We start from the raw sequence: 25,640 nt of genomic DNA on the forward strand, positions 1-25,640 counted from the left end.
GCAATCAAACTAGATTCAGTTATTTTCAGTTAGAACTTTCAAATCAATTAAACAGAAATACATCAAAAGACATTAAAAAGTAAAAAGCAAGTAATCACCAAGCAAGCGGGCTATTGCATCTCGGTAGAAGCCTGGACTAAACTGAAACTTATCTCTGAATCGGTGAAGAAAAAGTGAATAAATTCGAGGCCTCACCACGCCCAGGTGTTGCGTCAATCGCTGAAGGTAGGACTTGATGAATTTTTCTATTTGTTTTTGGAGTGCGGAATTGAAGTAGCTATATGGGATAGCCGAAACCTCCAATGGTCATCGCTAAATAAGCAAATTTTTATTGCTTCTGGCAATGCAATAAGGGAATCATTTTATTAGCTATTTCTGGCGGAACCACAAAGAAAGTTTAAGAATAAGAATTGAATATTTGGAATGTACTTTATTAATTTAATCGAACTTCGTCATGGTACAGTCTGGGTACAGCTCAAGATAACACACAGGACGTCAATTATAATTTAATAAGTATTGTAGGTGTTGTAGCTGCCTGCACCGGTGCGGCGGTAAGGGAGAGCAGGGGCAACTGGGATTTCGTATTCGTGAACGGGAGCAACTGGGAGCTCGTAGACGTGGACGGGAGCGACGGGCAAGTGGTCGCCCTTTGGCTGGAATCCGTTTTCATCGGCGGTCCAGGTCAGAGTGAATTTCTCGCCTTCGGGTGAGACCCAGTAAGAGGATCCAGCGTTGGTGTTGCCATAAACGTCGTCGTAAGTGGCTTTGCCATAAGAATCGTAGGCGACGCCTTGCATCTTCTTCAGCACCTGTGATTCCTCGCGGGTCGTGTAGTCGGATCCAGAGTAGCTGCAAAATTAACAAAATTAATTTTTATTAGTACTTTCCTAATTAATTTAAAGAGAATAAGGACTTACCCCCATTTGCTGCTTCCGTCGAGATTGCGGACGTCGTGTTGGCTGGTGATGGTGATTCCGCCATATCTGCTGTCCTTGTTGTAGCCGGAAGAACCGTAGCTGGGAGACGTCATGTAACTGGAGTCTCTGTGGGTTGATTCATAGCCGGAAGGAGCGGCAACAGCAACGGCCAGGAGAGCAGCGACGATAAACTGTAAATAAAAATGAAATTTAACTAGTAAAAAATGAAATTGAATTAAGTGGATTAAATTATTAGTTACCAGCTTCATGTTGATTCGATTGATTGGTCGTACGAATGGTACTTTGGGTATGTAATCGCTGCTCTTTTTATACTCGCCGGTACTCCCATGTAAACTATCGAAATCGCTCAGTGAAAGGCCGGCAATTCAGATTTGACCCGATTTTTCGTTTTTGGTATTTACTGTCACACGGCGAGTCAGCGACAAGGCTGGCCACGCCCATTGCGAATTCAAGTCCATTCTAATTGCGAAATGTTCGACTAAATTTCTTAATCATGCCGTGATAGTATGTACAGTAGTTCCACGATTAATGCCACTGCCGTCGAAATTTCAATTACATAACAGTGATAAGTTAATTAAGAGTTATCGATTTTTAGAAATGGTTATTTCTAATGAAAGCTCTACCCCAGGATATTTAAACGGAATGTTTTTATCCGAGTCAGAAAATGAAAATGAATTGATCTAAATTATTTGCTTTTTTGTGTTCAATGCGAATACAAATGTGCATTGCAAAAACTTTCAGAGTTTTCCAATTCATTTCTTTTAATTTAATTACTTCCTGTACAATGTAAACCGAAAAGAAGTTTAAAAAAAGTTAATCGGCAAAATTTTTGTTGTTTTTTTTTTATTCAAAGGGAATTTAATTGAATTAAACGGCCGTACCGACTACTACTGAGAGCCATCAGCAAAACGAAAGGGAAGTCCCCACTTAAATTTTTCCTTTTGATTGACGAAAGTATAAACCGGTCCAACATGCCTTATGCCGTAATCAACTCCACGGTCGTCACGACGAACTCGTCTCGTTTGGTCACTTTTGTCTTCATTTACATGAGACGTATTAGCTAAATGGAGCAGTAAAAAAAAATAGAAAGTCTGAAAAGATTGGTTTCAATTTATAAATGTTTAAATATGCAATACCATCATTTTGGGAGAAGTAGCGTGAAACTGGAAAGTGTTTGATCGGTGGAAACCATTTGTATAATCGCTGATTAGATTTTGCAAATTCGACGTCGAATGAACTGGACTCTTTCTTGACCACCACAGCAGAGTCCAAAAAATAGGAAATTATTGCTACAACCTTAATGAACAAATTTGTCAAACTTATAGTCAAATAAACAACTGAATAAGACATTTAACGATAGAAAGTTACAAAAAGTGTGAAACTCACCAATAAAATAGCCATTTTTGATTACGTCTACAATTGAATCAAAACAGACCGGACGTGACTAGAATTAAAGAGATACAGTTCTGGGCAGTACATTTTCACGGCCGACGCTGCCCCTTTAAATACCCGCCAAACATTTGAAAAAGTTGCCGTTTGCGTGTCATGGGGTTTCGGGGTCGACATCCATTTCAAGGCCGACATATGCTGACATGACTCACATGACTGTGAGTGTAGTTCGACAGACATACATGTGGCGTTCACTCAATGTTGTTTACACAAGTTGACCAAGAACGAATATGTTTTCACAGCTGTAGTAAATGGCCAGGTATCATAAACCTTCGTTCAGATGTGTCTATTATTCTAACCAGTTCAATTTGCTCTATAAAATCTAGAGTTACCACATTAATGCAGTTAACTTCCCGAGGAAGCAATAAACCACTTGAGTTATAACATGAGTTTTATTGCTGGAAATAGGAGGAAATGACACACCTGACCGGCAGATGACGTCACCACCAAGTCAAAGTGAAGACATAAATATAATAAAATTACTTGGATGATGGGCAACAATAATTTCAATCTCCAATTATAGTTGTAGTTGACAACATTTAAACTTTTTCAAGTTCATGTCTTAAGCGGCGGCGCCTGCACCACCCTCGTAAGAAGGAACTGGATAAGTCGGAGCGGGATAAGCCGGAGCAGGGTAAACTGGAGCGGGGTAAACCGGAGCGGGAGCATAGTTGTTGCTGTGGTTGTATTCCCAATATTGCTCGCCGTAACCTTCGTTGTTGTCAGCCCACTTGACCTGTGTCACATTAAATTAATGTCAATTAAAGTCAATTGAATTGATAGAAAATTCAATCAAAAATTTACCTTGGTGCGGAAACGGCTGTCCTTTGACTGTTCGTAACGGGAAGTGTAGTGGGAAGGATTGCCACGGTTGAAACCAAATTCGTATTCAGAATCTCCGGGTACGTTGGCATACTGGAAGTAGCCGTCGTATTTGGCAGGTGGGGCTGCCATCACGGAGACCACAACGGCAACAAAAACCAAAACCTGCAATAATAAAATGTGGTTGTTTAATTACAACACAATTTCAATCAAATTTCAATTCACAACAGAAAAAGAATTTCAAGAAAAACAAACTGAATTAAAATTAAAGAGTAAACAAAAACCGGAATAACTCACCAGGATAGAAGTGTTCATGTTTGATGATACAAGACAAGACAGTGAGTGATTCTACCTTGATGATATGCAGGCTTTATATACCCCCCCGCCAGTCCTCGGGTAATAATCGTGGAAGACACGCACAGGTATGTAACGTGTATACCTGGCGGATCGTGGTAAATTATTGGGGCCACTCACCCCACAACAGTAGAAGACCGCACAATCCAAGTGCATACCGCCAGTTGTCAACTTTTGTTTCATTGCGTACATACGGGAGCTGCTCAGCAGTGGGAAATATGCACCTACATATGATGGATGGCACCAATCGACAAAATTCCACCGTCGAAATCCAAGTAGCAGACTGCTGTGGAGATTCACTTGATTAGTGTCAAACTTTTTTCAATAATGAGGTCGAAAAACAACAACAAAAATGGCTGTCAATTCGCTTTTCGTGATTTGCCTGAAAATGACCCGCAATTATTTTTCGCTTTACTTTGTGTCTGCCGTATCCTGGTACATTTAAATTGAAGGTTTACACCTCGTCGTTATACATTCGTGAAGTCTGATGTGTGTCTGATGTAACATAATTGCTTCGGGGTCAGATTTGATTGGCTTCCCAACATGCCACATCACGTCTAATCACATTGACCTTCATCGGCACAGATATCAGCAGAAGATTCACTTATACTTGAGAAAACAATGTCATAAAGTTGATTAATTGGTGTTTTTTCCTCTGTCTACTTAAATGTGCATAAAAATATCAGGAAAACAATTGTGGGTTTAAACTATTATCAGATAATACTCAAATTGAAAACGTTCGTCGATTGAGTGAGCATTTCATAAGTAAAACTAAGGATAAAATAACGGGAAATAACACCAACACAGAAATAAAATTAAGAAATACCTTGTCGTGTCTTCTAATTGAGGAAACACATGGCTAATATTTTTCGTGAGAATACAAAAGGGTCAACAAAGTAATTATACCACACCACGACGACATTTTCGAACCGTCGACATGAGGAAAAACAATAGAGACGAAGGTAGGACTAAACAGGATCAGTATGAATTTGTCCTGAATCAATAAAATTGTTACTTCATTACCTGTTTGAATAAACCGTTAAACAATTAAAGGTAATAGAGAACGAAAAATGTAAAATATAGGTTGAGCATTATAATAACCAGGTTAATTCCCTGTTTCATTTTTCTTGGAAACTGAAAAGCTGGCAAATGTCCAACGCGGTAGCGAGAAACGCCTAAATTTATATTTTAATTAAACTGGAAATGCATTTGAGGCTAAATTCGGCAACTCAACTGCGGGCAGAGTGAGTTTTTAGAGCCGGTGGTATTAATAAATATGAATATGCAAATGAGAAAATAGATTGAAATATAATATCATAAACTTTTATTGTTCTTTTTTTGAAGGGGGTGGGGATTGTGGAGATTATCACACCTGACCAGCAGATGACGTCATCGCCAAAGGGAAGAGAAATCAAACATTCAAAATTGAGATGCAATTAAATTCAGATGACGGGACATAAAAGTCATCTCAAAATTTTGTTGTTTCAACTGTTGTTGTCGCGATGGTGGGCGACAACTTATCTTTTAATTCGTACATTAATTTATCTTTTAAAATTTGCCAGGGGGTTGTTCGTAAGTGGCGGCCGGCTCGGAGTAAGCGGGAGCATTATAAGCGGGAGCGGGATAGGCGGGAGCGTAGTTGTCACCATGGTTGTATTCCCAATAGTGCTCACCGTAACCATCGTAGCTATCAGCCCACTTGACCTGTGTCACATTTCAATTTAACAAAATTAAACGTTAAAATATATTATTATTATTTTAATTTTGCCTTGGTGCGGAAACGGCTGTCCTTTGACTGTTCGTAGCGGGAAGTGTAGTGGGAAGGATTTCCGCGGTTGTAACCGAATTCGTATTCGGTATCTCCTGGCACGTTGGCGTATTGGAAGTAGCCGTCGTATTTCTTCTCGTACGCAGGTGGGGCGTACTCGCCATCAGCCATCACTGCTGCCACAACGGCACCCAAAACCAAAACCTATAATTGAATAATAATAATAATCATCATAAATTTTAATGACACTCTAAATCAAATAAATTTAGACAATTTCAATTTCTTTGGGATGAAACCAATTTGGTTTTTTTACTGGTAAATAAAATCGATAAAATTAAATTAGATAATTCAATTTTAATTTCTTCCTGATAGCAGACTGGTAGGAGAAGAACTCACCACTAGAGAGGACTTCATGTTTGACGAGACAAGACAAGACTGTGAGTATCGAATTGGACGCTACCGTGTCTTTATATACCCACACATATGTTGCGTACCCAAACATCCACATGCGGTCGTCCTATTTGTGGGCCAAAGCTGTTGGATGATTAGGAGGAGGAGGAGGCCACAATCGTGAGTTAGTCATTTGTGTCGTGTAACCCATTTCCTGTTTAACACACACACACACGGCGCCTCCGTTAGATTTTCGTTTCTCTTTATTCGTTTCTCCTTCTTCTCTCTAGTTGAGGCCTCGGGGATTTTTAAAATAATTTGATACACCTCGTGCGCTTGCTCCGGTAATCCACTTTTTGTCCCCCAGCCAAAGAAGAGGCACATGTGGAACGCTAAAAAAAACAAAACAAAAATTTCTCCATATCCGATTTTTACTATTCAATTTAAAATTAGATAACAAAATCGGGTTTTTTTCCCAACGTGCTGGAATATTATTAGTTTTTTATCAAGGGAAAGTGTCCTCTCTATTTTTCAAAAAATCCCGCGCTTTCTTTTGAAATTTGAAAAATTGAGAAAAAATTAAGGGCGATGACAAATCATCCGAGAAAAAGGTAAATGACCTAAGAGTATTATTATAGAAATAGTAGACATATTTGTCGGTTCCTTGAATTTCTTTCGCGGTCACGGCCTCAATATTTTTACAAGACACCTAATTCTTAAGCTTTTCTTTTGCGTAACCAATTTTTTAAAAGGAGGGAATCCTATGCAAATGAAGTGGGAGGAATGGAAAAAAAGAAAGGGGCGGTTTTTCCCCCTTTTTTGACAGCAGTCAACATTGAGAATTCGTTAGTGCAACATGTACAATAACAACAAGTCACCTCCTAATGGTTACCATCGAAATAATCCTGGCGCTAATGGCCTCATCAGCCTCTCCGTTATGAATATTTTCCTCTGGCTACTGTGCACCACATTTTCAGTTAGTTATTAAAATCGCTTAATTATTCCATTAACTAAATAGATTTTAAAAAACACTTTAAAAAAACCAAAGGCTATGATTTTGATTCGATTCAATTCACCCAATTCGCTGATACGGTTCGCTTCACTCGATCTCATCAGTCCAGGCGTTTGGGGTTCCCTATTTTATGGCCTCGGTGGCCTCCTGGGCATTTGTGCCGCCTATGAAAGAAGTCAGCCATTGTAATGACGAGCTATAAAAATTCATTTTTTAAAAGTGTTCTCAATCCACAAATTCGTGTTGTATACAATTTGCAGGTTAGTGGCCACTTTAGTACTTGCCATGTTGTCCATTTTTAGTTCATTGGGAATTGCGGCCGTTAGTGGAGCCATGGCCATTTCACCTCGATTCAGATCTTATCACAGTAATTAAATACTTATCTCCTTTAATTTTCGATTAATTACTGTAACCGAATTTTTGTTAGATTCCACTTGGCTCGGGCTAGAATGGACTCTACTCATTTTGAGCATTTTAGGATTTATAGTCAATTTTTCCGTCTTTGTTTCAGTTTCTGTCCTCATTTGTCGGCCCTGTTGTCCAAACAACCGGAGAAATAACGTCAGTTTAAAAATGTTAACTATTTGCCTATTATTTATATCAAATGACTACTTTTGTTGGAACAGTGTCAATCACAAACTCGGCTTCTTCCTGCTCCACCTCCTCCAGCAAATTGTAACAACAACAATAACTTACCAAACAACAATTATATGGGTGCAGATATGGCCAACATGCCACCACCTCCTCCAGGATTCATCATCAACCCACCGGTGGTGGCTGCTGCTGTCCCACAACAGCAGCAACAAATGAGCCATCAGCAACAAATAAATTACAGCAATACATCAACTCCACTGCCTCGTGTTCTTGTTACTTCTGACACTAATTTCTGAGCTGCCCTGCAATGCAAATTGAGGTCATTCCAGTGTTCCACAAGTCAAGTTTTTAAAATATGGTTCATCCTAGTCATTTCAAGATCTCGTTATCAAAACCCCCCACAGGATAATTACAGTAATTTAACAATGAAAATCCTATACCTGTGTATTGTCTTGCTTCATTCTCAATGGGCTTTACATGTGCACGTAAAGTTGCAGGCTGTCCTTCAAGTTGTGAAATGTTTCTCGTCACAGGTGTTGTTCCTCAGCACAAACACTTTTACACTATCTTGCTGATTTAACAAAGTAAGTCATAAATTATTACACAATTTACTTTATTAGATACCAAAAGTAATATAAATGATGTTTAAAATGGGTGTTAAACAAGTTATGTTTCATAAAAAGTAATATGAGGAAATCCCAAAGTACTGGAAAAGGGTTTTACGGGAAAATGGAAAAGAAATTTTCACATGCAGTTTTTAATGTTATCGTATAAAAGATTAAAACGTTATTTTACGACTGGGATTTTCCATTGCCTTTGATTGAATTTTCACCGCCAACTTTTTTAATGTTTCTGTCAAACTGTATTTTAAACGTTGCCAAGTGTTTCAATTGAAACAAGGTGAGATTACAAATTACAAATAAAGGAACTTTTGAATGGCTAGATTTTACATAATTACATCTTTCTCTTTGTTTTTCTTTCACTAACCATCACACACGATAAAATTCAATTAATTAAAAAGATCCAAATTCTTTCATCCAGTTCTCATAAGCGGCCATGTCCGTACTGGAGACGCTGGTCTTGCACCTTTTGACGGCATCAAAGAAATCCTGACTAGTAATCGGTTCGTCTAAATCGTCTTTAGTCAATTGACGAATTTGTTCCGTCGATTTTCCGGCAATTTTACGTCGCAAACTCATCATGGCAGCGTCTCGGCAAACAGACAAGAGATCAGCCCCGGAATATCCCTCCAACTTTTTAGCAATTTTACTCAAATTAAGTCGAGAATCTAATTTCATTCCAGTCAAATGGAGTCTCAGCATTTCTTCCCGGGCAGCTCCATCCGGAAGTGGAATGTAAATTCGTTTCTCGAAACGCCTCCGGAACGCCTCGTCGACATACCACGGATGATTGGAAGCGGCCAACACCAAAATGTTGTGTTCATTATTCTCCTCTTCTTGAATCAGCCCATCCATTTGGATGAGCAGTTCAGACTGGAAGCGTCGCGATGCTTCGTGATCGTGGGCCGCGTTCCGTTTAGCCACCAGAGCGTCCACTTCGTCGATAAAGATAATACTGGGCGACAATTTTCTGGCCATGTGAAACAGAATTCTACAAATTTGTAATAAAAGATTTTAAAATTCAAATTTCATTTGATTACAATTAAATTAAAGTTTACCTGACCAACTTTTCAGACTCTCCTCGGTACTTGGAAGTCAATGTGGATGACGTAACGTTAAAGAAAGTAGACTTGCATTCAGTGGCGACAGCTTTAGCCAACAAAGTTTTACCAGTTCCAGGTGGACCGACCAGCAAAACTCCTTTCCATGGGCGCCGGATGCCTTTGAAGAAATCCGGAACGATATTGGGCAGAACGACGACTTCCTGGAGTAAAGATTTGGCATCTTTCAATCCGGCGATGGATGCCCATTCCACATTGGGTTTGCGTTGAAGGACGTCCCGCTCAATCATCTCGACCAGACATCGTTCACAACCGAGTTCGGATGTGACTTGATTCACCAATTCCTCGTTGGGACGTTGCAATTCCGATTTATTGGTCGTTTTTCCATTCCGTTTAACAGTTTTCTGCGCTGCTTGATTGTTTAGAGCTTTCTTCCGGATGTTACCGATCCGCTGGTTGTTGTTTATGTTTGTTGTACCTATTCGACTGGGCGGTTTTGAACTCATCGGTGACTTGGAAGGCTCCGGGCTGCTGCTACTGTAAATGGATGGAAGGCTGTAAACTGATTTTGGATTACTCGAACGTCGAAGTGAATTCCGCCAACTTTCGTCTTCCGACAACCGCAAATTATTCTTGTCTTCGCCACTTCCTGTATGATTACATAATCAATAATAATTATTCAGACTGGTAAGTAATTAAAATGTGAAATCAAACCTTGTCTGAGAATCTGAACTGGAGGCTTCTTGAACATCCTGGGCTCGGCGGCCGAGTGTAACGCAGCCATGTGAGGATAAGAGAAAGCAGCCGACTTGGATCCCAGAACCTATTGTTGCGTAAGATAATCGATAATAAGAGCCTCTGAAGGTTAAGGTGGCGGAAATTGGGTATGAATATCAACTCACCATCGAATCCATTAAGTGGGCGACTTGCCTAACATTGTCGGTGGCCGTAGTTGACGTCCTGTGAAAATAAGACAGATGAATTCACTAGCGTCCTTTGTCTACCCCCATCGTTGCTAGTGGCAACCAATTCCTGTTACTGCCGTTTTACCCTCATCGACCCCCCCACCGACCATTCGACTAATGATGAAATTTACAGCCATTTTATGGCCTTCACCTAGATTCGCCAATCGACTTACCTGAAGAATGGATCGCAGAAAAAGTCCTGAAAGAACGAATTAAACAGAGCCATGAACCATTCAACTCGACGTCTCGTCCGGTGCACGGTCTACAGTCGACTGGCGGATTAACTCAAAATACCAGCGTCTATTCACCCCGAGTGACGCAAATAATCAATAGAAACTAGCCGCTTCAAATGATGACCCAGTTTTAAGAGCTGTCGAGACCATCAAGGTCGATGTGGGTGCTAAAATAATGAATAAACGAAAGCGACATGGTTTTTTTCCCACTTCCAATCGATCGACCGGCCAATGTAATCAATTCATTCCTTTATAAAATGTTACATCAAGGCTTCATGACATATCGGAAGATAGTGGTGGTACAATTTCTGTTTTTAAGCGGCGTTGGCGTTGGGTCCCTTCTTGCGGCCGAAGGTTGGTACAACATTGACGAATCGCCTGTTGTACTGGACACGGCGCTTAGCACGGCCAGTCTTCTTCTTCTTCTTTTCTTGCTTGTCAACCTTGGGGGTCTGATGCTTGACCTTACCGGCACGAGCGAGAGAACCGTGCACCTTACCTATGTAAAGAAATCAACATGAAAACCAACAATGAGCACATGTCAAAAGTTATATAACAAAAAACGATGAACAATTTTGTGGGAAAAGAATCGAAAATCACCTCCGAGCAAGGGCACTGTGACATCAATGGTGGCTGATGTGAGAGTGGAGATGTTGCACTCATCACCAAGAGGAGCACCAACCGAGAACAGCCTCAATTCGCTGACTGGAAGGTTTTCCAAAACAGCAATTTGGGACTGTGTAAAGAAAAAGTAAATGAAAATTTAATTAAAAATCACACAACTCAAACCCTGAAACATACATTAAAATCCAGGATCAAAGTTTCCTTCATAAGGCGACATTTTCAATATAAAACTTTTAACAAACCTTCAGCTCGGCAATGCTTTCGCTACCGGTGCATTCTAGCAGGTGCGTATTTTGTCCTCGAATAGTCAACTGCATTCTGGATATTGTGACCTACACACGATGGATCATAAATTGATTAAAAACGAGTGTCTAAAGTGGAAATGTTAAACACGAATATTGAAAGAAATGTCACTCACTTTATCGGTCAGCAGGCAATGTGTTTTCAGCAATGGCGGAAACTGGAAAGGCTGGCAATAAGGCTGGCTCAACACGAGCAGGGCACAACGTTGCCCAATGAAACACACTAAGCCAAAGTTTTCGATTTTAATATCAATGAATTTTAACTTTTATTAGTGTAAAAATGATTAATTTCTCAACCAATATTTTTATTTTTATTTACATTTAGGTTTCTTTCTATTTTTATTTGAATTTATATGAAAATGAAATAATTGAAGTACCAATTGCGTCGTGAACAATCCCTAAAAACAGGGGGAAGAACCGGGGAAATGCTGATTTTATCGATTTTATTCATGAATTATTATTCTTCTGCCACGCATTTATCAAGTTAATACTGAAACTTATTTTTACAATTTTATAAATGAAATGCAGCAATGAAAATCAGCTGATGACTATATATATTTCAGTATATATCGTGATTCTTGCCATCCGATTCAATGACATCTCATTAGCCAATGGCTATTATTAAGGAAATTATGACGATTATAATCTGTTTCGATTAGATCACATTTATATGCAACGCTTTTTTATCCTCGTCAATTCCTAATACACATATCAACCGTAACGCATAATCTTAACTAAATGAAAACCAGTTTGTTTTAAAGTCGTTTCCGCAGCGTTTTATTAGGACAGACAGATTGAAATCATACAAGCCGCCCATGAATGATGATATATTAAACAAATTTGCAAACAAAGTTTTAACGGGTGTCGATCTTTCCGTGATTTTTCTTTCTTTTTCAAAATGAAGTAGTTGATTTTGCTGACAAAAAAAAAATATGTTGAGGCTGTTGCTGCTGCTGCTTTAGGATGTAAAAACCTAAATTAGAGGTTTCTTCATGAACGATGAAATGTTGCTATGGAAAATCCAAGAATTTCCCGGATAGAGCTTTTGTTATTATTATGAACAAGAATTGTAAATCCTAAGTGAAGTGTTCATATGTCGTTTATGTCGTCGTCTTCGCCAGAACCAGAATCGTCGCCGAACTCGATGTCATCATCCAGGCCGTCGTCGACGAAGTTGACAGTATCTGTGACCTTGACTGTTTCTGGGATTTCACCATATGTCTTCAAGTTACGGGCTTCATCAGCGTTGTACTTGAGGATAACATCAGCCTTGGCATCTTGGTAATCTCTCAGGCCAACCAGGATGATGTCACCCTGATTGATCCAGACCTGTCAAAAATAAAATAAAAAAAGGTGATTAACAATTCAAAGTGCCACAACAACAATCGGGACTGACCTTCTTCCTGAGCTTCCCTCTGATGTGGCAAAGCCTCTTGGTTCCATCAAAGCACAGAGCTTCAAGTCGACCATTACCCAACATTTTCGTAACTTGTGCATATTCTTGGCCATCTTCTTTGAAGATCAATTCTCTTTTCTCAGCTTCGTTCTCGTTCTTTCCCCTCCTGCGATTTTTACCTCCTTTACCTAATAAGACAGAATCGGATCGGAAGAGAAAGTACGAATTAGAAATCAATTAAAACAAACGACCAACACTTGAAAGAATCTGTTCGGGAGATGCACAAGCGGTTAAAACTCACCTTTATTCTTGGGCATGTTGAATTTCTCTGAGTAAACTAATAAAAAGCTGAGATTTCGACACACACATATGTCTCACCACGCCAGATACTCTCAATGGACGTGCTGAAAGGAAAGAAACACTAACTTCTGTTTAGCCCCTGCACGTCAACAACGTTGCCATTTTAATCAAATCGAATATTTTCTTAATTTCTTTTTATGGTGATTTTTACTTTTTTTTTTTTTTATTTTCGACACATTCAGGTTGTTAAAAATGAAAAAAAAAAGAAGAAGAAAAAGAATGTATGTATAAATGATTAGAGAATACGATCCCAACGCCAGACGGTAGCGTCGTCACAGACGCAAAGTAATACATGGCCATTACGGCTCAACGCAGTCTGACGAATAGCCGTGATGCATTTGGGATGTGTCAAAACTAAATGGCGAGATGCCATGGGGTCGTCAGTGTCGAGATCCCACACAAAAGTCTTGCCGACTTGATTGCCCAGCGCCATAACCTGTTTCCAAACGACCAATAAAAGTTAACAGAATTGAAATGAATTTAAATGAAAACATGGTGCACTAAAAAGTTCAGATGATATCTGGCTTAAATTTCTTAGAAAAATCAAGACCCACCTTGTTCCAGGAATCCAGTGAGAATCGCATGAACCAGATGTCACATTCGCGATAGTCGAATCGGTGTAGTACCGTTACGGCGTTATTGTTCATGACTCGTATGCCATTGTTCGCCAAACGGCCAGGTCGCCAACAAACTATGGTATTCTCACACGACTAGACGATTAACACATAAAACAAAAAAAAAACATTAATTGCTTGAGAACGTACGAAAGAGGAAAAAGGAAATAAAATTGTGCCTTTGAAAGAACGAAATCGCCCAGCCAGCGGACACAGTCGACGTAATTGCGGTGAATGTCACGCGTCGAAAAGTTGGGGAAATTTTCTTGAACGGTAGCGAATGGCCTGGAACTTTTGCTCGGCGCAAACGTGTAGGAATCGCCAATGGCTTTTTCAATGGCGTCCGTATCAAGTCGCCACAGTTTCAGCGAGTGATCCATTCCGCACGAGATAACCCGACGACCCTCCAGATCGAAATCGGCGCTGAGAACTTCGTCCCGATGGCCCTCGACACCGCCAAAAATTGCGATACATTGATCGGTTCTTATGTTCCAGAGCCGAAGGGCGTGATCCTTGGAAACGGACAGAAGGAGATTGGGATCGGACGGGTGAAACTTTAATTCGTTGATGGCGTGTCCATGACCTATTTTTTTATTTCAAAATAAAATTTTCATCTCAATTTTAGTACAAAGAGTTTCATTAATCCAATAAACGTCATCTGCTTACCGACGTAATGTTTGATGCTATTCATGGTAGCTGGGCTAATAATGCGAACAATTCCCCTGGATCCAGCAGCTGCCAGAATGGGTTTGCCAGTTTCTTCATCATAGGACCATGCACATGTGTAAAAGTTTTCTTCTAGCTGTATTAGATAAACAGCAATTGATAAAATGATGTTATGCAGGATGAGATAATTAAATACTTACATCAGGGTCTGCATACGTCTGGAGAAGCTTGATCCCTCCAGTATCTGGGCACTCGTACACTGATATCCTGTGACTGCCAACAGTTGCAAAAACCAGAGGTTGGCCGTCTCTCAACAAGTGATTGAATTGGACACCGAAAAGTGGTTGGCCATGATCTTCTTTGATAAAGGAGCTAAAAAAATTAACATTAATACAATTTAAAAGGAATTCAACAACATGACAATCAAATTACCCAAATTTGTAGTTGATTTTTGGTATTTTGATGCCCTTCTTCCTGCCGGGCTTTCCCCGTTTTTTGGGTTTCAATGTTGGAGTGTCACTCCTTGAGGCTGTATCCAAAGTTGAAGAACTGCCAATACTGCTAGCAGTATCCTCCTTTTTCCGTGTCAATCGAGAAAAAACATTTTAAACCCAAGAATTCTATAGTTATAGACAGAAAGCAGTATCAAGCTGATTACCATGTCATCTCCTGAAAGTTCCACAGTTTCAGTGATATCCATTTGCTCGACTGATCGTTTTGACGCCATATTTAACTTGATCAAATACAGATTGTTAAAACAAAAATTCAAGTATCCAAACTTTGGTTATTGTCTAAAAATGTGCTTGTTATTTCTGGCAGTTTCGAAAAGAATCCATAAACAAAGCCGACGACGCCGTTCCCGCCGATGGAAGCCTCTTCTGACCAATTTCGGAACTATTTGCAATTTCGCTTTTTTCTTTTTTAAAAAATATGAACGAACGTGCACGTGCGTGATAAAAAAAAACTTTCAAGCGGAACAAATACTCGGGTACTCGTGTTACAAAGGATTTGGTCAAATAACATTTCGTTGTTTTTTAGAAAACTTTTGCTAACGATCGCGAAGCGTGTGGTGCGTTATTGGCGCTTGACGATATTTGATATTTTTATTATTTAAAAAAAAGTTTGTCATTGATGGCTGGCAAAATATTTCTAGTGTTGAAATACTTTTTACGCTTTCCAAAAGGGTTTTCGGTGGAGGGTGAAAATCTAAAAATAGTAAAACTTCGTGGAAAAATCGAACGTAGCGGAACAGAAAAGATTTTCGCATCAGCGATTTCCCAATGTCTTGGAAGAAAAATGAGTGTGCATCACTTGACAACTGAATCTCCTGTTCTTTTTTCTTAGTAAAAAAAGAATTATATTAATTTCAAGAGAAAATTCCGACATCTTGTGCTGCCACCTAGCGGATTCCGGATTTTGCACACGCAACCACCTTGCCGGAGGGGAGGTGAAACCACGAACAAGAAGAAGAACCGCTTTTTATTATTTTTCTTATATATTTTTAGAAAAACGTGCGAGCCCAATTTTTGTCCATTGAGATCGTGACCGTCTTTTAATTTTTCGTTTTTCTTCAAGGTCAAAAATGTCAAACAGATTTTTAAAAAATTTTTTCATATGAAAATATTAAGAAATTCTCAATTTTATTGTTCCACCAAAGAAAAATAATAAAACACAGAGCACATACGAGAAATTTATTTTCTGTGGTTATTAATAAACATTGACGACAATTAATAATATTTCAAAAAAGCCTGTTGATCTAGCTTTTTATACTTGAGTTGTCTAAATGTTTGTTTTATCCCATCTTATTTTTCTCTCTAAGGACTTTTTTATTCAATATATCATTATTATTTTAGCTAGAAAAAAAAAGGGAGAGGAATTTCATTCAGCTGCTTTGGCTGTCAGAATTCACGTGAAAACTAAAAAAGACGAAAAAGAAAAACAGGTTTGTACTTGGTCCGTAGCGCCAACTCAACTAGAGACCCCGCCCTTTCCAGTTTATTTACCGGAGAAAACGGCGGATGGTCCTTGTTCACAACACACAACATTCTGCTGGCTGGGCTGCCAGCAAAAATTTCTCACTAGTTCTTTTCTCTCTCTCTCTCGTGACATTCAAACGAACTTGAAAATACACATCCTCTTGCTTCACCAAGGACAAACACTTGATCGCTATTTATAATAAGAAAATTATGGGGTTCGTCAGAAGAAGAAGCTCTATCATTTTTTTGTAGTTTTTGTGTAAAGTTATTAGCAAATATGTGATTGGTCGCCTAGATATTTCTTTCTCAAATGCCGCACCGAGTGTTTCCACACATACCAAATAAGCCGGCAGTTATATCGAAAATATGTAGCTAAATTATTATCCATTATCCATTACTTGATTTTTTTTTTCATTTTTTAAATTCACTTTTGGATTGGGGGGGGGTTAGGTGTAAAATTATCAACCTAATTGTATCCTAACTCTCATCTCTCGATGTGTGGCCTATTCTTTTTTTTTGTTATTATTATTTTAATTTTTTAAGTTTTTTTAAATAGTCGGAGGTGTGGCGATTGCGTGTTGATCCCGACCGGATGATCGGAAGAGCTGGAACACGCTAGGCAGTGGCTTGACAAAATGGTGATCGTGACTGGCGCAGTGGGGACACGACAAATCGCGACTGTACTGCGAAAAGTTTTGAAACCTTTGCTCCGGCTGCACCACTAATCCGTTGCACTGATTACACTGGAGGGCGAAAAATCAAACAAAGGAAATCATTAAAATTAATCCAATTACAAATTATTTGCGAAATAATGAAAATGGAATGAGAAAAAAAAACTACAACTGTAATTACAATTTAATTAATCGAAAAAAATTTAAAAAAATAGAACATGAAAAAAAAAAACAGAATTAAAATTAATTTAATTACAATTAAATTATAAAATGTGGCTATTAATAATATGCCAAGTGCAATTCAATTAAAAAAGGCCTTAAAAAAGACTATGAAAAACTGAATTGAAATTAATTTAATTACAATTAAATTTAAAATGGCGGATATTAATAATTTGTCAATTGCAATTAAATTTTAAAAAGGACTCACCCTGAGGCGTTCTGGACAACACGGAGTGCCAGCAAATACGTCGTAAGAGTACAGTGTGCCGAGAATAAACGAGCCGCCGTTCCACGGCGTCCGGCACGACCGGCATCTCAACGTGCACGTCCAACCCTCCAGACACGACTGCAAAACACACCGACAAATAGGCAAATCATATGAATTATTATTTATTCCGTGTGTGTGTCTCGGGTTGAACGTTAAGTCAAAATGGCTAGAAATCACCACTCACCATGCACACGGCGCTCAAATATTGTTGACGTCCTTCCGAAGTCACCTGTTTAAATATTAAAATAAATCAAAATTAAAACCCCAAATTGTCAATTGAATGTCCGTGAGAGAAAACTGGTTCAAAGCGGATTGGCGGAAAAAAACCTTGGGCTACGCAACAAACCAAATCCGCGCCATTACTACACGTGCCGACTACTATCGTTCAGATCGATATCCAGTTTTTTCAAGGTCACATTGAACACTACCTGTGTGTATGTCTAGCCAGGACGATAAATATTTGCAAAAGTAAAAATTGACGTAATATTCTTACGGGAATGCAGGCCTTGGAGTACTGCTTTGGAGCCAGGAAGAAGGTGCCGTCAATGAGCGGATACCTGTCGTAGATTTGCATGGCGTTCTGGCAGACGACGCAAAACGTCTTGGACATTTTCGCCGTGGCCAAATTAGACAAAATGAAACAACGAATGTCATCATTCCCGTAGCTGCCCTCGTCTTCCATCTGTTATTTTTTTAATAAAATAAAAACGACATTATAATTAGAAACGTTTCGCCTATTTCATTTGCATCTATATAATGATGATGGAAATGAAAAATAATTGAATTCTTTACCATTTTACGTCTTCCATCTGTTTTTAAAAATCGACATAGTAAATGTTGATTCGCCAGTTTGTTCTTATCATTTAACTATTTATATTTATTAAAAACCCAGTTCATTCACTTGGTATCAATTTCGAACTTTGCCCATAGGCGATAACCTTTTGAGTAAACGCGAAAATAAAAGATGGAAAAATTTCTGAAATATTTTTCCAGCCGAAAGATGGGAAGCAGGTAACGTTGCTATGGCGACCGTCTCCACGTGCAGCCGGTTATCTGCTTTCCCCCCTCAACACACATATGACCTTGATACACAAAGAGAAGAACCACTCCTCCTGCCTATTACGACCTAGAGTAGAGGGGACTTACTTTAATGTGATAAGAGTTGAGCTTGTGGCGTGGTAACGCATTGAATGAACTAAAGTTGGCCCGATGGACAAACAGGCCACTGTTTCCCGATCCTCGCCTGATAAAATTGTCAAAATAAATTTTTATTTAATCAAACAACGTGAATTAAGTTTAAAATACCTTTCCCGATCGTTGGAAGTTCGTTTATTCTTGTTATTGCTGAGAACAAAGACGGGAGCGGAAGAGGCTCCGGCTGAAGAAGATGATGAAGAGTTGACGGCTTCAGGTGGTGAACTGGAGCCGGAAGATGAAGTAGTCGATCCGGTAGACGACAGACTATTGGCCCGGTGACGAATTTGATTGTTCATCATCATTTGGGCTGCACTACTACTACTGGGTTTAACGTTAACGGCTTGTTGCTGTGGGCCGACCTTAACTATTGTTGTTGCCGATTTACGCCGTTGATGTTGTTTCTTTTGCTCATTTTCGCCAACAACAACAGCTGCTGCTACTTCCAACGGTTTCTTGGGCTGCCATTCGCAATCTTTGCGCAAATGGCCACGTCCGCACAGACACCCGCAGGCCTAACACAACAACAAACACAATCAACTATACAGTTTCATTTGATCAAGTTAAATGAATTTTAGTTTACCTTGAAGGCCAAATCGTATCCTTTTTTGGTCCACAGATTTTGACTTCGTTGACGCTCGGACCAACTACGGGCGCGGCCGCAACTACGCAAATAGTGCAGGACCGAGGCCTCCCACTGATCGAAGCACTGGCGATGCATCAGGCCGCTGGTCGGGCAATGCTCGTTGTTACACAACACCTTAACAATTTCACCACCATCTTCATGACTGCTGCCTTCAGTTGATGTTATTCCGTCGACGATCGTCATGCAGCCGGCCGGTGTGCAACATTCTCCATTTTGAATGTTGTTGGGCATTTTTTCTTCGAGATACTTTTTCAAGAGATATTCAACAATTGTAACTAATTCAACATTAACAACACGATGATTGTCAGTGATCTGCGCATGATCACCAACAAAAACAAAATTTTCAAAAGGAAAAGGTGGCGGGGTGGGGGAATTAAATTGTTTCCAGTGTCTGTGGCGTGTGGCTTGTTGTTGACTCGACAGCCGACCGACAGAGACTGAAGAACATGCGACTCATCACGTTCGCCATCATAGTAACTTGTCCTTCTCGCCACGCCGTCTGGCGGAATTCTTCGGCAACCTATTTTTTAAATATAATACTTTTTTTTTCTCTTATTTCTCTCGAGAAATTTCGATGAGTCTCTAAATGCTATTGAATTTATTTGACGATTTTTAATTTAAAATTAAATTTGAGATGCTGAAAAACGTGTTGTCACGACGACGACGACGACGTGTTATTAAGCTACAAAGAAAATGGGAACCGACAGGAAATGGCGAAAAGAAACAAAAGTTTCAGCATGTCCAGACGTTATTATATTCTTTTATTACGACATTATTAATATTATTACAAGTTTTTTTCCTCCCCACCAGCACGTTTCCGGCAGTCGCCATTTTTAACTTACTTTTCTTTGTTTCGGTCGCGATGATTTTTTTGGCGACGGTCCTCACGTTGCGTGAAATATTCCACTACGTTGATTATTCAGATGAAAACGGTCTTGACCTAGATCAATGTCGGTGAACGTGTAAAAGTTCATTGGACTACTTTTACTTCAGAGTCTCCACGTGTTGATGCGGTTTGGATTATTCTCTCCAGAAAAATCGACAAGAAGATATATCTATAATATTATTATTATAGATACAAACAAACATGCAACCGTTCGTGTTGTTTTGTTTCCGTGCGGACGCCATCTGCTGAACGTTCTTCGTGTCGGTCTAATTTGCATAACCAATGGCGCCGGCTACAAATGCTGAATATAATATACCCCCTTCCAAAAACATAATCCCGTTCGTAGTAAGTTTTGGAAGAAAAGTTAATTTAGTTTCCCCCCTTCTCTAAGTTTGACAGGGACCGAATTAAGTCACGGTGGCTACTAATTTATAATCAAAAGTTGTCTGGTTGGCTGGGGGTGAGAGTGGACGTGAGTCGAATGGCGATTGGTTGGCAACATATGACATCATTGGCGAAACAGAAATATATATAAGAAGTTTGTTTCTGTTTTAAAAAGAAACGTACTTTTAACTGTTGTTATCTCAAGAGATTAAATCGGCACGAGATGTTAAAGGTGTACATTTGTGTACCTTTGAAGAGATAAGAAGAATTTTATTTTAATTGATTCAAAACCACTCATTTTCGTTGTTATCGGTCAAACAAGTTTTTTCCAACATTTTTCTTACGACGCCCAGCAAAGGTGGTAACTTTTTCAGTCGAGAAAAATGTGAAATTAACCGCGAAATAATTGGAATTTCAGACAATTGGAATAATGAACTTTGCGGAGAATTCTCTGGCGGATCGAGCTCATTGAATCAATTTCTCGGTTGGATTTGCATAACGAAAAAAGCAACGAAATAGTACCGAAAATAAATTAAATTCTTGAAACCGTTTTACCCACTGCATGCGCTGTGCGTTGTGTTCCAACGGGAGGGGGGGGAGACTAGACATAGACTCGAGCCCCCTTGGGCTAAAAGACCCCGATGATGAGGAGGAGGAGGAGAAGTAAGAAAAAAAAAAACGCCACGTGGAAAGGACCGCCCACTTTTGGGGCTCTCCCCAACCTCCTCCCGTCGCATGTGTGTGTGTATGTGCGTCGTAGTATATTTCTCTCTCCGCCGGTTCATTTATAGCCCGTGAAAAAAAAAAAGAGAGGGGAGATGGTGGCGCCACGCTGCGGCCAATGTTGCCAACTTTCTTTTATTTTTCTCCCATTCTTTGTTGGGGTGTGTGTATATATTTATTTTACGCCTTTTCCCGACGACACGATATCCCCCCAAAAAAGTTCGGCACGTGGAGAGAGTCCTCACAATAACCGAATGACGTCACTTTGATTACCATATGTGTATCACAAATGCATCAGCTGATCAACATGTGGAGTAATCGCCATTTTTTCTTCTCGGTTAAAATGCCAAGCTGGAATGCGGAAACTGCGGAAAAATTGAGTTATTTCAAAGTGATGTTTCCGATTTTTATCGCAAAAGGCCGAACAATTTTTCCTTTTCCGAAGGGGAGACGGTGTCATGGCCGCCAACTCCCCTGCCTATAACGGACGTCTCGTTCCCCTATAGCTGGAAAATATAATACGATGGGACCTATATTCTATTGAGAATTTTTCTAAATTGTAGTACGTACTAGGGTGTGTTCTCATTGTACCCGGAATCTCCTCTATTCATTTGCTATGGCGACCCACAGTCTGTTTAAAATAAAATTTTATCACAAATACTTGGAGCCCCTCTGGTCACGTGTAAAACCTTAAATACTGATACCCTCGGCTGTAATTATTTTCCACAAAGAAAAATAACTATTCAATTGAATGAAAATCTACAGTGGTTGATTAGTTTCTCTAGTACAATTTGTTGAAAAAAGGACGTGAAATTTCTTTGGGAAAAGTTGTTCGCTCTTGAATATGTAATGACTATTTGACTTTGGCTGGGGGTTGGAGCGCTAGATACTTTTGTGTGTGTAAAATGCCGGGGCTCGCTGGGAAAGTTTACAAGAAAACTCCTTTCGAGCACACACACCCCACTAGCACTATTACCGTCTAGCGAGGGCAGACTTCTTCTTCCCCCTTTTGTCGTAATAAAAAGAAAGAAAATAGTTTGGCATTTGGCCCACAAGAAGAAGAAACTGCCTCGGGGAAATTTTTCAGGCATGACATGTGCCTTTTGGTGTGTGTGTGTAAGCCGTTTTGGTTAACTTGTTAACTTGTACTACCGACCCTTTTTCGTATTTTCCGGGGGTTTTTCAACGCCCAGACAACTGACCGCTAGATGGACAATTGATAGTTGTAAATTTTGTACACAGATGGCGCCAAATTTTTGCAATTCGCGAATTTCTTGGATTTTTCTATTTTTAATTTCTATTCATTTCGATAGAATTGAAATGTAAACAATAAAACTTAAGTGGCAGTCGTGTCGAGAGACGATAAACAGAATGTCATTTCGATTCTAATTTATTCTTTCATAAATTCCTGCCCGCGTGTCCAGATGGCCAAGACAACACACGACTGTAAAAAGTCAAGGCATTATCTTTAAAAAAAATAAGAAATGGACAAGCCATGGAAATAATTCGTCGAGGGGGAAGAATTCTTTCTTGGTCTTTTCCTTTCAAGTTTTCCACAATAACAGCTGGCGGTTGTGTACGTCACGCAATGGTCGATCGGTGTCAGTTTACGATATGGCCCCCCCCCCTATAGTTCTGTCTATAACGGACGTTTCCGTTTGTTCCCCCCTTTCGTCTTTTAGTTTAAAAGGCCTCTGAATGAAGAGGGGGGAAAAAAACCAAATGTAAGGGTGAATTGTTGTAAAAATAAGCCCTACCCATTTGCCATACCAGGGATAGAAACATCACGTTTACACCAATTGACTGGAGAAGTTGAAACAGCGAACCCCTCTTCCCAGGGTGAATGAGAAAAAAGTTTGGCATGAATCGTTGATGAGCTGCATTCACAAGTGGGTTGGGCCAACCAGACACTTTGACGTAAGAAGTTGGGCTGAAGATTCTGTGGCAGACAGACAGACACAAGTAAGTTTGAGGGACTCTGTTTGACTCTTGAATAGAAACTCGCATACAGACGACGTAAGTCTGGGAAAGTTACAATCATAAAATGGGCACCCCACTACTAAGAGTCTAAGACTTACTACCAGACAATCTATTAGGCAGTCCAGCCGGCGTCTGGCGAAGCGACTGGCAATTAAAAGTTTGCCATCCAAAGTCAATTTGATCCACGAGGTAGGTTCTTCTAAGTACAAACACTAAATAGATTGACATTTTACGTGATATTTTTGTTACTTGAATTAAGAGTAGAAACAAACAAACAAAGCAATCGGAATCTTCTATTTGTTTCTGTTTTTCAATCTTTCTTAAAAATAGCAAAAATGATCGCTAGATGGCGAATGTAGTTGTTCAAATTTCTATCTCTAGATGGCGATATTATCCAAGTTCCCAAATTTCTGTTTATGCGCGATGTATAAAAACCCACATAAAAACTACGGTGACATCAAAATCAATTATACAATAAAGGGAAAAAAATAAGTACACAATGCACCGTCATAAATAATTAATTGGAGTTGGAGATAAGGAAATTACGTTATTATCCATCGCCATTAGAAAAATTAGAAAACATTTAAGAATTATAAAGAGAGGTTAGCAAAATGCTACAGAAAAAGGGGCGTTACATAATCTCCGACGATGTTACGTAAGGTCAACGAACTATCATGGCCTTGATTGTCATTTTCGTCGACTCAGTTGTCGTTCTGCCGTTCTGGTTTCAGTAGTTCACAGTGCGTATGTTAGTGGCAAAATTATTTGCATACCGGTGCTAAATAAAATTCTTTAATTTTTTCGTTTCTTTGTCAATCTGCAAATTGATGTGGATAACCAATTTCTAAGGTTATTAGACCATTTACTAAAGAATCAATTGTTTCCACTGGGTTTGATGGTTTGATCCTCCCGTGACAATCCAACCGTTTGGTTCTGCAACTGTCGAGTTGTGTAAAGGTTTGGTGGCCGCAAATCCTATTAACTGGTTCTTAAATAATTTAAAACTATATTGTAAAGCTCCAATACTACCACCGCAATGGCGAGTGTTGATTCAAAAGCGTTTCTCCTTTCTCACCTGGATCAATTAGTTCCGCTAGGATATTTCTCATTCTCCCCTCTCTTATAACCCACATCTGCTTTCAATTTTGTTTTCGTTAACAGATTCCAGTTCAAACGCCACATTTACTGGCTAATGCCATTGTCAAATGATCTATAGTTTTCTTTAAGCGCCAATTTCAAACGCGATAAGCAAAAACGCTATAAGCAAATCTAATCATGTATGTAAGATTTGATTTCAGTTGTGCTTATACAATCTCCTTTGTCTTCGGAACAACACTGGCAATCTGTTGGGAACAGGAACAAACAAAGGCATTTTGGATATAACCTCAATTTTTTCTGGGAAGCCATGCACCCTAAGTAGCATTTTTCTTTCACTTCCTACAAAGAACAAGTGCACCGAGAGTCGTTGGCCAGTCGTCTATTCCAAGGTCTTTGGCCTACATCCCTACAAAGCCCTATATAGGTTAACGCCCCTACACTTCATCTTCTTCATTCGACTCGAGTCTACGCACAAGAATTAACGCGTTTGATTTTTCGCTCCTCTGCCATCTTATACCGTGAGATTCATTTGACTTTGATTCGTTTGTCGATTGTTTCAATTGTTGAATTTGTTTTTGATTTAAATCATTAGGAGAATTCACTCAAGCAAACTGGACGATATTAGGCGCCCGGAAAATGCTGGACATCAGGCAGAACGAACAACTTCGAAAGCAGGGCGAGGATTTGATCTCCGAGTTCGATCGGACGTTTTTCTCAAAGGATGAGAAACCGTTTGACGCCGGCGGCTCGGCCATCGTTGCCGATGCAGATCAAAACAAGATCGTCGTCCAGGAGGTATTTGTTCAAGACGGCAAACATTGGATCAAACTGGAATTGCTCCTATCCATCTTCTGCATGCTGCCCGGGCCGAGTTCCAGCATCGGTGAGATATCTTAACATCCATTCTACAACATTTATAATTTTTGGATGAAATCAAAAATTAATATTGAAATTATTTCTTTCGATTTATTCCATCCTTCCAGCCACCGTCATCCTGGAAGCCGGAACCGAATTTCCAGTCGACCTGATTCGACGAGCTTTCGTCATCAGCATGACCGAGTGCGTCTACGTTTGGCTCAATCAAAATGATTAGGCCAAGGGTATCGCGGCAACTCATTTTGTGGTTTAATTTTTAATTTTTTAAATTTCCACAAATTGAATGCAAATTGTATCGCCCTGTTTTTTAACTGTTTCGACGATTAAACAGCCGTGCTGATTTTATGAAACTCATTCGTCCAAAATAATAATCGATTGTACCTGAATATTCATGACATGCACCTGTACGTCTGAATAAACAAAATTAGTATGTAGATAGAGTTAGTTATACCTAGTAAGCAAATACGCTTAGAATTTGTTGTTGCAGAGATATTCCAACAGGTAATTGGAATATTTGCACTAGTCCTATGATAGACACTCACCAGTCTTAA

General features: G+C 39.5%; 9 protein-coding genes across 13 annotated transcripts in view; 3 read left to right on the top strand and 6 right to left on the bottom strand.

Annotated features, from left to right (window-relative positions):
• LOC124349445 (endocuticle structural glycoprotein ABD-4-like) overlaps positions 1-25,640 on the top strand; it is a 152,525-nt gene that overhangs the window by 24,007 nt on the left and 102,878 nt on the right. The gene's annotated exons all lie outside the window — the stretch shown is intronic.
• On the bottom strand, positions 411-1,284 carry LOC124349463 (endocuticle structural glycoprotein SgAbd-3-like). The gene is made up of 3 exons (XM_046800104.1): positions 1,178-1,284; positions 918-1,108; positions 411-849 (listed from the first exon to the last, which is right to left on the bottom strand). The coding sequence occupies exons 1-3, from the start codon at positions 1,184-1,186 to the stop codon at positions 507-509; spliced, it is 543 nt and encodes a 180-aa protein (XP_046656060.1). The 5' UTR covers positions 1,187-1,284; the 3' UTR covers positions 411-506.
• Positions 5,366-10,292, bottom strand: LOC124347000 (katanin p60 ATPase-containing subunit A-like 1). Of its 3 annotated transcripts, XM_046798424.1 has the most exons (10): positions 10,147-10,292; positions 9,911-9,968; positions 9,723-9,831; positions 9,006-9,657; positions 7,768-8,938; positions 7,430-7,629; positions 6,798-7,266; positions 6,600-6,731; positions 5,728-6,113; positions 5,366-5,535 (listed from the first exon to the last, which is right to left on the bottom strand). In XM_046798424.1, exons 1-5 carry the CDS (start codon positions 10,197-10,199, stop codon positions 8,341-8,343), a joined length of 1,470 nt encoding a protein of 489 aa, XP_046654380.1. In that variant the 5' UTR covers positions 10,200-10,292; the 3' UTR covers positions 5,366-5,535; positions 5,728-6,113; positions 6,600-6,731; positions 6,798-7,266; positions 7,430-7,629; positions 7,768-8,340. The 3 variants fall into 3 exon arrangements, with proteins under 3 accessions (XP_046654380.1, XP_046654379.1, XP_046654378.1); XM_046798423.1 differs by having other exon boundaries at positions 6,614-6,731; positions 6,798-7,629; XM_046798422.1 differs by having other exon boundaries at positions 6,798-7,629.
• On the top strand, positions 6,440-7,771 carry LOC124348962. 2 transcript variants are annotated; one of them, XM_046799397.1, is made up of 5 exons: positions 6,440-6,697; positions 6,770-6,918; positions 6,994-7,100; positions 7,245-7,294; positions 7,360-7,771. In XM_046799397.1, exons 1-5 carry the CDS (start codon positions 6,578-6,580, stop codon positions 7,621-7,623), a joined length of 690 nt encoding a protein of 229 aa, XP_046655353.1. In that variant the 5' UTR covers positions 6,440-6,577; the 3' UTR covers positions 7,624-7,771. The 2 variants fall into 2 exon arrangements, with proteins under 2 accessions (XP_046655353.1, XP_046655343.1); XM_046799387.1 differs by having other exon boundaries at positions 6,453-6,697; positions 7,161-7,294.
• Positions 10,443-11,352, bottom strand: LOC124349656 (ubiquitin-like protein FUBI). Its single transcript, XM_046800428.1, has 4 exons — positions 11,249-11,352; positions 11,073-11,162; positions 10,807-10,942; positions 10,443-10,705 (listed from the first exon to the last, which is right to left on the bottom strand). Exons 2-4 carry the CDS (start codon positions 11,145-11,147, stop codon positions 10,521-10,523), a joined length of 396 nt encoding a protein of 131 aa, XP_046656384.1. The 5' UTR covers positions 11,148-11,162; positions 11,249-11,352; the 3' UTR covers positions 10,443-10,520.
• On the bottom strand, positions 11,894-12,967 carry LOC124349579 (eukaryotic translation initiation factor 1A, Y-chromosomal-like). The gene is made up of 3 exons (XM_046800309.1): positions 12,830-12,967; positions 12,529-12,716; positions 11,894-12,461 (listed from the first exon to the last, which is right to left on the bottom strand). Exons 1-3 carry the CDS (start codon positions 12,843-12,845, stop codon positions 12,222-12,224), a joined length of 444 nt encoding a protein of 147 aa, XP_046656265.1. The 5' UTR covers positions 12,846-12,967; the 3' UTR covers positions 11,894-12,221.
• Positions 12,828-15,048, bottom strand: LOC124347686 (polycomb protein EED-like). The gene is made up of 7 exons (XM_046798471.1): positions 14,827-15,048; positions 14,601-14,743; positions 14,369-14,540; positions 14,169-14,304; positions 13,682-14,085; positions 13,443-13,598; positions 12,828-13,324 (listed from the first exon to the last, which is right to left on the bottom strand). Exons 1-7 carry the CDS (start codon positions 14,893-14,895, stop codon positions 13,124-13,126), a joined length of 1,281 nt encoding a protein of 426 aa, XP_046654427.1. The 5' UTR covers positions 14,896-15,048; the 3' UTR covers positions 12,828-13,123.
• LOC124347438 (headcase protein homolog) lies at positions 15,846-19,590 on the bottom strand. The gene is made up of 7 exons (XM_046798453.1): positions 19,080-19,590; positions 18,608-19,011; positions 18,449-18,545; positions 17,796-17,984; positions 17,487-17,531; positions 17,243-17,380; positions 15,846-16,887 (listed from the first exon to the last, which is right to left on the bottom strand). The coding sequence occupies exons 1-7, from the start codon at positions 19,371-19,373 to the stop codon at positions 16,693-16,695; spliced, it is 1,362 nt and encodes a 453-aa protein (XP_046654409.1). The 5' UTR covers positions 19,374-19,590; the 3' UTR covers positions 15,846-16,692.
• LOC124349763 lies at positions 23,102-25,523 on the top strand. 2 transcript variants are annotated; one of them, XM_046800601.1, is made up of 3 exons: positions 23,102-23,304; positions 24,806-25,096; positions 25,197-25,523. In XM_046800601.1, the coding sequence occupies exons 2-3, from the start codon at positions 24,850-24,852 to the stop codon at positions 25,304-25,306; spliced, it is 357 nt and encodes a 118-aa protein (XP_046656557.1). In that variant the 5' UTR covers positions 23,102-23,304; positions 24,806-24,849; the 3' UTR covers positions 25,307-25,523. The 2 variants fall into 2 exon arrangements, 1 of the variants encoding a protein (XP_046656557.1); XR_006920314.1 differs by lacking the exon at positions 23,102-23,304 and adding an exon at positions 23,406-24,731.

The sequence above is a fragment of the Daphnia pulicaria genome, chromosome 1 (assembly GCF_021234035.1).
Source record: "Daphnia pulicaria isolate SC F1-1A chromosome 1, SC_F0-13Bv2, whole genome shotgun sequence".
Lineage (NCBI taxonomy): Eukaryota > Metazoa > Arthropoda > Branchiopoda > Diplostraca > Daphniidae > Daphnia > Daphnia pulicaria.